Source organism: Acipenser ruthenus, chromosome 7 (assembly GCF_902713425.1).
Source record: "Acipenser ruthenus chromosome 7, fAciRut3.2 maternal haplotype, whole genome shotgun sequence".
Taxonomy (NCBI): domain Eukaryota; kingdom Metazoa; phylum Chordata; class Actinopteri; order Acipenseriformes; family Acipenseridae; genus Acipenser; species Acipenser ruthenus.
The window spans coordinates 9731655-9745984 of record NC_081195.1 but is presented as its reverse complement, the minus strand read 5'-3'; the positions used below and the strand labels follow the sequence as shown (position 1 = coordinate 9745984).

General features: G+C 40.8%; 1 protein-coding gene across 2 annotated transcripts; it reads right to left on the bottom strand.

The window, feature by feature from the left end:
- Positions 1 to 2770: 2770 nt before the first annotated feature.
- pyroxd2 (pyridine nucleotide-disulphide oxidoreductase domain 2) lies at positions 2771 to 13396 on the bottom strand. Of its 2 annotated transcripts, XM_034024293.3 has the most exons (16): positions 13033 to 13396; positions 11896 to 11915; positions 11616 to 11709; positions 11390 to 11463; positions 9667 to 9813; positions 9287 to 9440; positions 8392 to 8453; positions 8160 to 8257; positions 7519 to 7660; positions 7162 to 7296; positions 6802 to 6874; positions 6293 to 6449; positions 4816 to 4970; positions 4393 to 4499; positions 3409 to 3529; positions 2771 to 2999 (listed from the first exon to the last, which is right to left on the bottom strand). In XM_034024293.3, exons 1-16 carry the CDS (start codon positions 13142 to 13144, stop codon positions 2935 to 2937), a joined length of 1716 nt encoding a protein of 571 aa, XP_033880184.2. In that variant the 5' UTR covers positions 13145 to 13396; the 3' UTR covers positions 2771 to 2934. The 2 variants fall into 2 exon arrangements, with proteins under 2 accessions (XP_033880184.2, XP_058882294.1); XM_059026311.1 differs by lacking the exons at positions 11616 to 11709; positions 11896 to 11915; positions 13033 to 13396 and having other exon boundaries at positions 9667 to 11254.
- Between the last annotated feature and the right edge of the window lie 934 nt (positions 13397 to 14330).

Below are 14330 nucleotides of genomic sequence, written 5' to 3'. Positions count from 1 at the left end.
CCAAAAGTGAGGAAATGTGTGCGTTTTTTGGAAATTGTGGCTTTCCGGACAAAATCATCACTAAAGCTTAAATCCCGCATTTCAAATATAAATAGAAAAAATGCTTTATATAATAACAATATAACACACAGATGATAGAATCCCTCTGGTCCTCACTTAACACCCTACCAGCAGAAAGATACAGACAATAGTGCAAAGAAACTTTAAAATTTTACCCATCTACAGCGCCTGTTTTCAAGATTTCCCCCCTTGATGTCATATAGAAGAGACAAGAATATAAGAGAATATGTGGTACACAGTAATATTCATCCTTCTGGCGAACCTTTGAAAGGCACATATCCATGTAATAGACCACGATGTAATACCTGTAAATACATTAATTTTGAAACAGAGATTAGAGGCATTAAATCTTCATTCAACATTCATGAAAATTTTACATGTACCTCTAAAGGAATAGTCTACTGCATTATCTGCAAGAAATGCAACAAATTGTATATTGGTGAAACTAAAAGGTGTTTAGTAGACCAGTTTGTAGAACACTTAAGAAGCATTCGCATTAACACCACTGCATTTCCAGTAGCCCATCACTTCAACAGTGACGATCACACTGCTGAAGACATCACAGTCTGTGTGATCAATCAGTGCTATGGAACAAATGTTGCTCGGAAACAAAAGGAACGAGAGTTTATCTTCAAACTGGGAACTTTGGAACCACTGGGAATGAACATTCTATTCTAATAATCATGACAGCATCCACAGAATATTTTTACAATTACAAATCTTGAATAATAACAAGTTGACTGCACTGTGTTTACTTTTCTTTTTAAACAGCTGAAGAAGGGCTTTTGCCCAAAGCGTCCGGAAAATACAAGATTTTTTAATCTTTTAAACCTTTTCTTTCATATGCCTTCAATTTTGTACACTGCAGTTTATATATATATATATATATATATATATATATATATATATATATATATATTGTAGCGTTATCGGGTGCTATCGACTTAATTAACATAAAATAATCAAAAATATGTCTAAGCACTCGCTCTTTCCTATCGTGCAGCAACAGCCACTCCGCAACAAGCAGTTGTTTTTCCCTGTACACTAGCACACTGTTCGTCTATCTGGTTTGTCACAGCACAACACAGCTTCTCTTAGTACGACATTTTTCCCACTCTACATGGAGGACCCTGTGGGTATGGCCATCCCCCGTGATCCCCTCCCTTCCAATCGCTGCACCCCTGCTGTTCCCGTGTTGGACTAACCTCTGACCCCAGGAACTACCACAGCCCCTGAAGACAAAGGGGGGGGGGGGGGGTCATAGGGAGCCTCAACTACCACCCCACATACACTCGTTCCCCCATTTACCCCCAAACACACCGGCAGACACACACGCACTCACGCACCTGACTATGATCCCCAAATGATCTCCCCCACCCCGCATACACACCTTTACACCCCCCCCCCCCCAATTCCTCTAATGGTGTGGGCAGTCTCACAATACACAAAAATGACAAACAAACGAACAGATACACATCTGTTTACAGCAGTACAGCAGTGCGAAAAGTTCCAAGATCTATAAAACAGCTGTATCAGAGAATTATATAATTGTCTCTGATACAGGTGGTTGTAGTATCCACTTGTCTCCAGTAAGCACCTCGTCATGTTAAACTTTCTGTGCACGAATGACTTTCTAAACATTTTATACTCATGAGTAACCTAAGAAATGTTACACATTAAAGTGAAAAACATACATTAGTATTTGATAAGTATCCATGGGCAGTGTATAGATACATATCATACCTTATTTTATTCCTGAAATCAACAACTATTTGGATTTTAGCCTGATCTAAATTTTGTTTTGTGTAATTAACAGGAATCTACTGCATGTGCATTTTCATAAGAGATGTGCTTCACTTTTTAAAATTTAAACCGGCATATGCAATTGTCAGACATGCAATTATAACTGGAATACATGGTAGGCCTACTTGTATAATTCTTAAACCTCTAAATTGACCTAATATATTGGCAGACCGTGGTTACACTGTAAATTGACACACAATCTAGAAAACAATGCTGGCAAGTTAACTCCCATCAGCAAAATATCATTCAAGTTGTTTTTGTTTTTTTAAATGTATTTTTCAGTTTGTATATTGACTGACTGGCACAACACTATGCCACTACAACTAAATTAACTTTATCTGCATCGTGTACTAGGGCCTTACCTGTGTCCCTTATGTGGGCCTAGGGGCCCTAATACCTGCTGCACATGAAGTGATCTTATACTGAGGTAGTCAAAGTAAATCTAAAGTAAAAATACTTTCCAAAATGGAGCTGCAAGATAGATTTCAATGCATCATTTCTGTAAGAGATTGCTAATGGAAGGAGAGCTGTTTAAATGTGTATTGATAGTACCAGTGTACTATACTTTGTCACTAGTTCGGCCCTCTCTCTTCCTTTGAAGTAAAGCAGTTTCCACTTTTAGCTTCTAATCTTGCCCGAAGGTGTTGTGTGGTGCTGTTAATTGAACTGTCCTAATAATTTCACTATACAGTAACTCTCTTATTAGAGAGAAAGGAGGGGCCCTAGCACTATGGAAACTGACAGTGGCTTTGTGACGTTGTTTCCTGCCATTAGGCACAGCGCCTCAGGCAGACAGTGACTTATAGAGTGATACCAGAGATTATTCAGTATGTATTGATTTAGTTTTTGTGTAGATGAAGCTTGATTCTACAGCACTATTGGTGTAACTGTACACAGTATTACACAATTTAAAAAAAAGCATTTTATTTAACAATTTTAGTGATATAGGGGTGTTGATACTGGATGGGCTCCATTATCAACTGCTGTATCATCTCCCCTTCAGCCAGCAAAGATCAAAGTCAGGTGGCTCCAATGGCAGTGCAGTGCCACAGGTTTGAACCCGGGTCTGCCTTACCGATGGTCAGCAAGGGCAGTCAGTGCTGCATTCCAGCCAGCAGAGCCCATCACGCCCCCACCTGAGGGGCAGAAAAAGAGAGAGAAAGAAAGAAAGAAAGAAAGAAAGAAAGAAAGAAAGGAAGAGAGAGAGAGAGAGAGAGAGAGAGAGAGAGAGAGAGAAAATGAGATTTGCTATAATCTTCCAAACCAGTTTATGTGATTGATTAAAGTGTATGTTCACTGTGAGAGCCATCATCTCATTAAAGAGATCCTCTTCCAAAACAGATTTCAATAAGCAAGACATCCCACAAGTACAGTGGTTGTATCCCAAATGTTATCCATTTACTATCAATGAAGAACTGCTGGGTAGGATTTCATAGTTGTACTTTATTTTACCAACAAAAAGTGAGGTTCTGCAATGTGACTGCCAAGACTGGTATGAAGAGTGCTCCTTGGACTTAGCTGATTCATTACTGTCCAATCACATACCTGGATGCGCACCACTCCCACACAAATACAGTCCTCGGATAGGTGAACGGTAGTCTGAGAACGAGGGCAAAGGTCTTGCTAGATAGAGCTGATCCAATGTCATTGCTCCATGAAAAATATTCTAGAAATAAAAAAAAAATTCAAATTCATCTAATCAACCAGCAAATCAATGAAGAATTATATTATAAATGTTGTTTATTTAAAGAACACAACAAACTCTATTTAGAACACAGTGTAGACAGGTTTGCAAGTGGCAACTAGATTCAGACAGAGCTAGTGAAGTTGCTCCAGGTATTACTGGCTCACTGGATGTGAGGCTTATTTTGTGAATTAACCCAGAGTGACTCGCTCAATACAACAAGTAGTCAGTTTAATACTAATGCTTTATTAAACATCAAAATCAGCATGCAATGTGAAAAAGGCATTCTATGCACAGAATTACCAATTTGAGGGATGACAGAGTGTGCAGTCCTCATTCCTTCCTCTGATCCAACAAATGATTTTTAAACAAGCCTTTTTATACCTAACCTGTGGTGACAGCATTCTTTAACAATCCTTTCTTTTTTTTTCTGTTCTCCAGTATAGCTTGATATCCTTTCAGTCCTATTAATCACCATACAATTACATCTCTATTTCAGTTGTGGTATCCTTTTGGACCTTCTAATAACAATTCATGCATTTGACACGCACGCCCTGCTAATAAGATATATTAATAAAAGATTACAAAAGAAGAGTACCAGACACCGACAATATATCATGCCCAAATAACGAATGCACAGACAAAGCAGTCACGGCCTGTGTAGCTGCTGATGACTTCTTGTTTCAGGTTTGTACTGTATATTTACTCCTCCAGTTGATTCATGTCCTGAGAGATTAAAGTTTTTCTTTGTAATACAGTATTGTAACAGATTCTGCATTTCTAAACTCTGTGAGGTAAAAGACGGTCAGAGTAAATAATACCAGAGGAAGAAGCTGGTTACATACCCCTCCTGTCAGCCCAAAGATCCTCTCTAGGTCTGGAGGGGTCAGGACCTCTTTCCCCACCACTGACTGCTTGAATCCGGGGGCGTACCGTTCAATCCACTCAAACACTGAGGGAATTCAAAGACACAGATCTAAGTGACCGTACAAACAGGACAGGAAACCATTCAAAAATAAAAACAAAACTCAAGTAGACAAGTAACCAGAACATAAGAAGAACTGAAATGTGAAACTTGAATAGCCGTGATCTGTGCCAAATGTCCAGCAGTAACCTCACAGCTTTGGAGTCATAGGAAAATATACATATAGAAATAGAAAGAATGCATTGCAAATGTTATTGGAACTTGCACTTATTACCAAATGAATTGTAATTAAAACAACAAAATTGATCAAAAATCTCCACTGCCCCAACCCCCGCCCCCCAACCTGTGTCAGCGTAGCTGTCGCGGTCCTTCTGTTCCCAGGCCCGCCCCCCCTGCAGCCAGTAGGGGGTGAACTGGCTGAAGACAGAGATCACGTGGCAGCCGGACGGAGCCAGTGTGGGGTCCAGCACTGAGGGAATGCACACTTCCAGCATGGGTCTGTCGAGAGGGAGGGGAGACCGTGAACACAGGGGCATCTGACCTTGAATCTTGGTGATGTGGAGAAAATACTCTGACTTTGATTCTCCACCCTTTATAAATCTTTTTCTTAGCAAATTTACAAAGGCAAATTTTCTTGGAGGAATCAAACTGTATAATAATAACTATAACAGTACTAGGAAACTGTGTTACAAGAATGAGCAGATACAGGATTGTTCCAAGCTGTTTCTTACCATCACCTGTTGCCAGCACTGAATACAAATACTGCATTCTTTAGCTATGAGTTCAGTTACTGTATTTGTATAATTAGATGCCGCAAAGGGATCGGCAATCCAAAATAATTTGCTTGCCTCTAAAAGAGTCTAAGGCTTTTTTCCTTGCAGATTTTACTGAACTGCTAATGTGTTTTAGTTTCCCAAAACTCAAACATATAATACAGTAATTATGCTTTACTATGGTTGGTGACACAGAACACTCTCCACAAATCTACATCAAATTAAAGATCAGCATATGACACTCTAGCCTTCTTCAAAAAAAGACTAGAAGCAACAAGAATTACATGGTTATCTTGATATCTATACAAAATAGTCATCTAACATATTTGTACAAGTTTTCACCAACTTGGGTGCTTGCAAAATGAATAACACATCTGGTCCAGATAGCAGATACATGGGAGCGCTTAAAGAAACAAGGGAGGTCATCACCAAGCTGCTGGCAAAGATTTTTCACAAATCAATCAAGACAGGGGCTGTCCCAGCTGACCGGCGCGTTGTAAATAGGGAGATATGGCAGAACCAGGAAGCAACAGGTCCATCAGTCTCAATCCATAACATATAAACTCAGTGCTCCTGTCTGACAAACCTTTTAGACTTCTTTGAAGAAGTCACTGCAGCGATGAGCAGAAAGAGCCTATGACATCATATGACTTGGACTTTTCAAAAAGCCTTTGACAGAAGTACCACATGAAAGGCTAATCCTCAAACTGCAATCCGTGGGAATACAAGTGAATACAGAGCTGGTTAAAACACAGGAAGCAGAGAGGATATAAGAGGGGAAAAATGTACGCAGTGTGGTGACGCAGGGCTCTGTCCTTGGACCTCTCATGTTTCTTATCTGTATCAACGACCTAGATCATGGGACAATTATCGTGCAACTCGCTTATAGCCCCTCAGGAATGAGACCAGATTGATCGCTGTCAGCAACTAAAACAATCCGGCCAGGCGGGCTGAATGTCCTTATCTTGTTCATACATTTTCTTAGGTTCTTATGTTCTAATATACAGTTTAGCTTGTTGCTAATCTCTCGCTCTCTCCAGCACTGACCTGGTAGATGGGCGCCCCTCTGTGGCCTGGCGGTATGCCTGGTCCAATACATCCATGGACTCACAGTTCAGGTGGATGGAGCACTGATGATGTGGGCCCGGATTCCTGTCAGGAGAATTGGGAGCAGCCAGGAAATTGGGGAGTCTATCAACAGCAACTGTGTAACATGGAAAGGACACAAATTAAGACTTCTCGTTCTGACGTTGTGAGGTTGGAATAGTGGTAGATGTCCTTATTCTTTTTAGTACTACTACTCCCCAACTTGATCCAACAATGATTGATAATCTGGGCTAAGGACCAAGAACCTTGATTAAAACACTATGTTAAAACATTAAACCAATTCCAGCATGCTTCTGAGGCCTTGATCTTAAGTGATCCTGGTTAAACAATAAATAAATAAATAAATAAATAAATAATACTAAAGGAAACATGGATATTCTGAGGCCATGAGTCTCCAAACTGTTCCCACTGTTGGCCATTGTCTCTGCACAGTTATTCAAAGTGCTTACTGTTGATCTTGGTGACAGGAGAGACATAGTCGATCTGAGAAACAGCTTTGATGAACTCTGGGGGTAGACAGTCCTACAATCAATCAGCAGCAATGGGTCATGTTACACACCGAAGCAATCCACATGTTGGCCCAATATCTACCAGGAGAATCAAACCAGTCAAAAGAAAAAAGAAAAGACCATCTGCAAAATGTAATGGAAAAAAAAACACTGAAAAGAGAAAGTATTAATTATTATTTATGGTTTAAAAATATACCTCTTGTATCTAAAAAGGCTAATGAACAACATGTTTTAAAACCCTCTGCCATGGAAACTTTGAAACTTCAATTGGATCTGTCTTTCAGAACATCTGCCCTTTACCTGAGGAGTAAGGTGTCTGAAGGTCACATGTGGTGTTGCGTTGGACAGAACCAATTTACTCCGAATCTCAGTTCCATCCTCCAGAGCCACCCCCCTCGCTCTCCTGTCTTCACCCACCAAAATCTGCTTCACTGTCTAAGAGAGGAAGGAAGAGAGTGTCAGAGAGTAAGAGCCTCCCAGTCCACCTGAATGACTAGATCAAAGCAATAGGTCACGCTACCTCTCTGTCCCTGATCTCTAACAGGCCACACTGTCACCCAGTCCCTCAACTGTACCTAAGCAACCTCATCACACATACACTTGTAAAATAACCCAATGCTCTCAGCTCTGAGCCTTTTTGCCATGAGGATTCCTTACCTTCTCAGTGAAGATGGCAGCTCCGTGGGACCGGGCAGCATTGGCAATGGAGTTCGACACTCCGCCCATCCCCCCTTCTGCATACCCCCATTCCCCCTTCTTCCCCTCCACCTCCCCCATCACATGGTGCAGGAGCACATATCTGAACACACACACAAAAAAAGTGTGACAGCACAGAGAGTTGTTGTTATTGTAATCTAAAACATGCAGTGTGTTTGACCTTGGTAAATGTTTTACAATTGGTTACACCAAAAAAGCTCAATTGAAATGAAGTGAATTGACTTGACATCCATAGCAGAGTGAAATAATGTAAAATGAATAACTTTAATGAGACTTCAAGAATAGCTCAGTTGAACGCACCTGCCCGTACACAGCTTGGAGACTTGGACTGGACCACAGCGATTATGACTGGTAAAACATATTAGCTCTTAAAACAAACAACTGCCTTCCTTGTCAATATGAGAAGCAGGTATCATTGGTGGCTCATATTTGAATGAACAACATTTTTATATGATAATAACTTTGGTCTGCTGTAGAGCTTTTCATTTTGAAATGTTTGCAGGTGTGAGTAATGTTTCACAGCTGCCTCTGTTTATTTACAAATGATATCCCACAAAATCATCCGCATCCCCGTGTCTTACCCACTGCCGGGGGCGCTGGGACTGATCATGGCTCCAATCACGGCATCCGTGGCCAGCGTGGCTTTCAGTGGCTCGGACTCAAACCAGCGGTCCAGGATCTGTAAACACAGGGAGTCATGAATCCCTGCTTTCCACAGGCACAAGGAGAAATGTGGAAACAAACTACTGTATTACAAACAACTCTGAAACACTCAGATTAACAAAACCTGATACTGATACATTAGTCACTTACTTTGGTAGTAGGAGCAGTTAGAAGTTCATAGAATTCTGGAATGTGCTTCCCAAGTTTTATTCCTGTTAAAATAAAAAATATGCATTTTAGTTTTTAGAAAATGTGAAATAGTTCTATTCACCAGAGTAAGAATTATGCTTCTATAATTCCCTGTAATTATTATGTTTTCAAATCTTCTATCTACATTTTCAATTTCTACCCCCCTTCATTATTCGTCACCCTCCATACTGCAATAGATCATTGTCAAAAACAAGTGTACACCCGATATCTGTATAACTAGGTAAACTGTAGCATTTATAGAGAACTACTTTGCTATCGGACTTGCAAGGAAATAAAAATAATGAAATATTGAGGACAGTGAAGTTAATGTACAATTTACTGCGCATGTCCTTTTTCATATAGGATACATAAGCTCTACTCTGATTTAGATTTAAACGTATCCATCCATTGAGACACCGGGGTCCGTTAGTACAGCAACATAATTGTGTATGACTGATAGCAGGTATGAATAGTGATGAAGGGAATGTCTATTCTATGGAAGACACATGGTATGAAAAATGTGGAATGTTCAGATTCAGAATAGAATGTAGAACGTGCTTGCGGATTGCCATTGGGTGGAATAACTTTCTCAGAAGAGCAGATCAATTATCAGACGGAGTGACGGCACTAATCCCCAAATTTAAAAAAAATACATTTGTTTCAAAATAAATTCAAGGGGTGTAGAAAATTAGAATATTTAGTTTTATTGTGTTGTGTGAATCCAAGCTTCCTGATAAGTGCAGAGTCTTAGCAGAAATGTAAAGGAGATAGATACATCAACCACAAGGGGGCAGCATCGTGGTAATAATATATCTTATGAAATCAGCAGGACTGTTAAAAGCAATGTTCTCTATACCAGTCTGTAGCAGTGGTTTAAGGGTTCTCAGCGCTGCCACCCTCTTCCTCAGTGACCCTGTGGTGACCCCTGGAATATTGACTGGAGGGGCATCCAGTAAGGGCTCAATGGCGCTGGCCAGCCTCTCCATATAGGCCTGGTAGGCAGGGTAGCTCTGCAAAACAGCAAGATCTCCCCTGTATGAGAATATGGAATAGACCAGCTGGGCCAGCAATAGAGAAATGGAGAATCAGTAATGGTAAAAGTAAAAGGATCTGTTTATGCGTTGCGGAAACATAGTACCCTCCTAGCCTATTACGGAGTTCGTTTCTCACATACCAGGCTTTCCAATGTAAAAAAAAAAAAATAACCTGCAAAATGAAAGAGTGTGAGGAGCTCACCTGGGCATCCTTCTCTGAGAATTTGCTGATCTGCCGCTGATTCTCAGACATGTCCCTCCCCAGCAGCAGTGATCTCGGGGGCCGCCCCTCCTCCAGCAGAGGGGTGAAGGCATGAGGATTTCGCAGGTATACCTTCAGCCCGTGCCTCTGGAGCAGAGAACAGTGCATTCATAATTCAATTATTCTCTATCATATTCTGATGCATATAGAAATACTCTCGCACCTTCCAAAAACACCAGATTCCTATAGTATGCTACAGTAAATACTATGCTCTACCATGCTTTTAATATAGTAAACGTTTTTTTTTAAGGGATATGCTTAAACAAAGCAGCTAAATGCTATAGACATGACTCAAGCCCACCCTACACCTCTAAGACGCTGCTCACAAAAAATAATGTTGCATATTGTATACTATTATGTTTTGGCCAGGATTTATAGGTTGTTATAGATAAAGCAGCAGTTAATTATATGGAGAAGGTGTGGGAAAGGGTTAATGAATCGCACCCGTTCGGCATAGCTGCAGCTGCAGTTATTAATAGTTACTCAGTATATAGATCACAACTGCTGACCAGTGGAATTACCAAGGATTCCATGTGCACTTTGCCCTGAACAAACTCCTTCTTTCTATTATTTCTTTGTCTTTACAGCTACAGTGTCACAGAGTTATGTTCAACTTTATACCACAATTAGCCTGCTCAGTCAGTCTACTTTTATCAGGAAGAACTTGTTTATTCAGTTTGCCTCTGTTCCATAAGAGAGGTTCAACTGCCAGATGCCAAGAGCTGAGAAAGTTTGAGGATCCATGCTCTGAGCCACAATGCCTCCCAGACCCTCAGCTCAAACCACTTGGCTACCCTCAACTCTAACCATCATCCCCAGTCACTGACTCCTTACAGTGGCGGAGGAAGAGGAAGATGGGCCCCGGTGCAGGACCTTATTGTGGGGCCCCCTCCCCAAACGTTAATTTAACCCTTATTTATAAACATCAAACCAAATCAAGTGTTCAATATTGAACTATATTGAATTGTCAGAATGTTAGCATGTATGAAACAGTACGTAAGAACATTTTCTACTCACCTACTTTCATTTTATTTTGCGTACATCTTTACATCCAACACTACACCATTTTTTAATCATAAACAAACAGGTTTAATCACCAATCCTACCAGGAGTCCCCAATTCTGCAATCACAGAAATGATTACAGAATTCACAATTCTGCACAGACATTTGTAGAAATTGTCTCACATAGGAAACCGTTATTATTATTATTATTATTATTATTATTATTATTATTATTAAATCAGAAATGCAGGCATGTTGATTTGCTGTAGTGTATTTTGGTGCCCGCAGCAGCACCCAACAGCTTCCGTCTAAACTACAGGATGAATCGCGCACACAGAATATAACTGCACAGGTCTGTGCTGAATAGTACCCCAAAACCTTCCATGAAGACGTGCCTCGTACCAGCCTTCGGGGGAAAAGTTAGGATAATTAAGACAATAGCAATACCTGTTGAAATGAGAGAGGATACAATCTGAATTACTGGCACCGCACACCGGCAGCTACAGTGATACAAATGTGTAACATCTGCAAATATAAACACGAAGGATAGTATCATTGTTATAAATAAAAAAATGTAAAGAAAAACTTTTGAACCCCTCTGGGGCCCTCCGAGTGCATGGGCCCCAGCGTATTTGTTATTACCCACCACTGACGCCTTACCTTTAGCTCCAGGTCCTGATAGATGTGTGGTCTCAGCAAACTGAGCAGGTAGGAGGCCCTGGAGAACTTAAACCCTGAGAAGGACAAGGGGAATGAATCTCACCACATTGAAAATGAGTTTTTCTTTCTATCTTGCCGCCTTCTCTTTGTCTCTCGCTCTCTGTTCCCTGCATCCCCCTCTCCCTCCTTTATTCTCTTTCTCGCCCTTGTTATGGAAATGTCTCACCTGGAATTATCTCCTCGGTGACAGCTGCTCCACCAATCACGTGCCGTCGCTCGAGGACTGCAGTGTTTACCCCCGCCTTCTGGAGGTAGGCAGCCTGAGCACAAACACATAGGTACTGAGAACGGCATAGACAGACCCAGAAACAAAACTAACATATATTTTATACAGTGAAACTGGTCACCACAAGAACTCAACACTTGTAACTTCTGAGGAACACACTCAAAGACAGACACAAACACAGACAGTAAATACAGTACTTATAAACAATCAGTGTACTTACAGCTACCAGTCCATTGTGTCCTGCAGAGAGAGAGAGAGAGGGAGGGGGAAGAGAGAGAGGAGAGAGAGAGAGAGAGAGAGAAAGAAAGAAAGAAAGAAAGAGACAGAAGGAAATGGAGATACAGTAGTTAGTGTGGCAGAGATATTTTTTAAAATGTTTTTTGTTACAAAGCGTTACCATTTACAGTACATCCATACAAGATAAAATAAATATATAAATACTCACATATTCACAGCAGAGTCCTTATGAACTGACTATGAACTCATTGTACAATCACTGCAATCAACATTTTATTACAGACTTTTAAAAAATATATACTTTGTGCATTTCTTTCACTTGTATATCAAGCTCTATCCCCACTCTTTCATAGAGCATTTTTAGGATATGCGTCTGGTGAGAAAATAAAATGTGCATTGCAAACCTGTCAACATTGAGTTTTCAAAATACGGGAGTTTTTGAAAACTGAAATCTCATACCTGTCAACTTTTGAAAATATTAAATCAAGAGCGGGGGGGGGGGGGGGGGGGGGGGGTCTCGGGTGTAGGGGGGTGCAGGTGCATGGCTAAGTATGTGAACATGCCTTGTGCACTGAATGCATGTCTGCCACAGGCCTCCCCTGCTATGTATAGACGGGGATTGCAGTAATTAGAGTTGACAGGTCTGGTATTGTGGCATGTTTCTTAATTCTGTCAAAAGCCTTTCTGTTCCTATTGATGATCGCTCCTGACAGCACCGATTGGTCTAGTTCCCACCCCTAACCTTTAAAGCAGAAGCCATCTTTTATTTATCCATTATTTATTTCAAATTTTTATATAGCGCCACTCGCCAATTGGCATCGGACGCGCTGTACAAGGCAAAAAACATTAAAATAACTTAACATACACTACCACATATAAAAACACACAGTACAGTAAGTACAACGTAAATATATTGCACAAAATTCTACACTTTCAAGTCATGTATTAAATTATTGAAACCATTCCAGCGTCTCTAAAGTTACACACATGTTCTTTGATAAACAACGTTTTTAATTGCTTTCTAAACTTAAGAAGGCTAGAAGAGGTTTTAATTTCAATATTCCATATTCTGCTATGGCCTGAAAGTTGCGGCCACCAAAATTAACTCCATTAGGCCTACCTGCTCCGATCACCACTGCGTCATACTCCAGTTTGGGCACTGAGTGACTGCCCCGTGTTAGATAGACCCGGATTGGGACAGCCTTCCCAGCCCTGCTCCACGATCCTGCCATACTGCCTGATCCCCCTGGTCCTCAGCTCACCCTCTTCCCTTAATTCTCCTCGACCCGATGTGTGGATTCCCACTGCCAGCTGTCTGGTCCCCCTGCAACCCCTCTCTAGCCAGTACAATATACCAAAGAAGAATTCTGTGGAAACGGTGGAGCTGGGACAATCCTACGAAACGCTAAACTTGGAGTAAGTACTGTAACGTGTTTACTTTGAATTCCACAGCGCTTTAAATCTATAACCCAGGTCAATGTGTAATTCGATAGCTCCTCCTATTCCTGACCACACCTCCTTGGATTTCTGTTAAAGTTATGAACCATAACTAGTCAGGTTTACTAGATCACAGAAGGTAGAGGATTCTCATAATTAGAAACAACCGCTGTGGAAGAAAGTGCTTTAAATTGATACAACAGCAGAGTGTACAGCTCTGGCCAAAAGTTTTGCATCCTATAGAATTAACACATTTTGCTTCATAAAGTCAAATTAAACCTGCTGAATAATGTTACGTTAACATATTGAATTACATACTGCTCTGTAGTTTTCCATATACTGTAGTTAACGAAATATGACATTTTGAAATCTAACATGAAATACTGTACCGCTATTAATGGCTTGCGGTTGACTTGCAATATAATTTTGTAGTTTCTTTGATTATATGATGTTAAATAAAGTATCCAAATTATGTTCATATAATTTTTTTAAACGTAAATGCTGTTTAGCTATACACGCTGTAATTACACCGGTATCATTGCATAGATTGGACCATGTTCACAACCTGGAACCCAACAGACATAGGGGCGCAAGGCTGGACTACACCCTGGACGGGATGCAGGTACAATTTAGAGAGGCCAATCCACCTAGCCAGCATTGTCTTTGGACTGTGCGAGGAAACCGGAGTACCCGGAGAAAACCCACGCGACCACGGGGAAAACATGCAAACTCCACACAGACAGGACCCTCAGGGGTGAATTGAACCCAGGACACTGGAACTGTGACGTAGCAGCGCTAACCACCACGCCACCGTGCCGCACTTACTACTTACAGAGGAAGAGAAAGAACAGCTGTAACTGAATGAATACATTAAGTGGTGAGCCATATTGATTTAATCGGGTTGAGTTCTATTTTAAATAGATACTCAAGATACCAATACCAGCGAAATGTCATTCCAAGGCATTGGCGTAATTGTTATCG

What these genes read in the sequence shown, in the direction of transcription:
- pyroxd2 (XM_034024293.3), bottom strand. Translation starts at nt 13,144, where the DNA reads ATGGCAGGATCGTGGAGCAGGGCTGGGAAGGCTGTCCCAATCCGGGTC. An exon ending in ATCAGGACCTGGAGCTAAAG is followed by an intron (nt 9,814 to 11,389) that starts GTAAGGCGTCAG and finishes TCTCTGCTCCAG; the next exon opens with AGGCACGGGCTGAAGGTATA. An exon ending in TCTTTGGGCTGACAGGAGGG is followed by an intron (nt 3,530 to 4,392) that starts GTATGTAACCAG and finishes TTTTATTTCTAG; the next exon opens with AATATTTTTCATGGAGCAAT.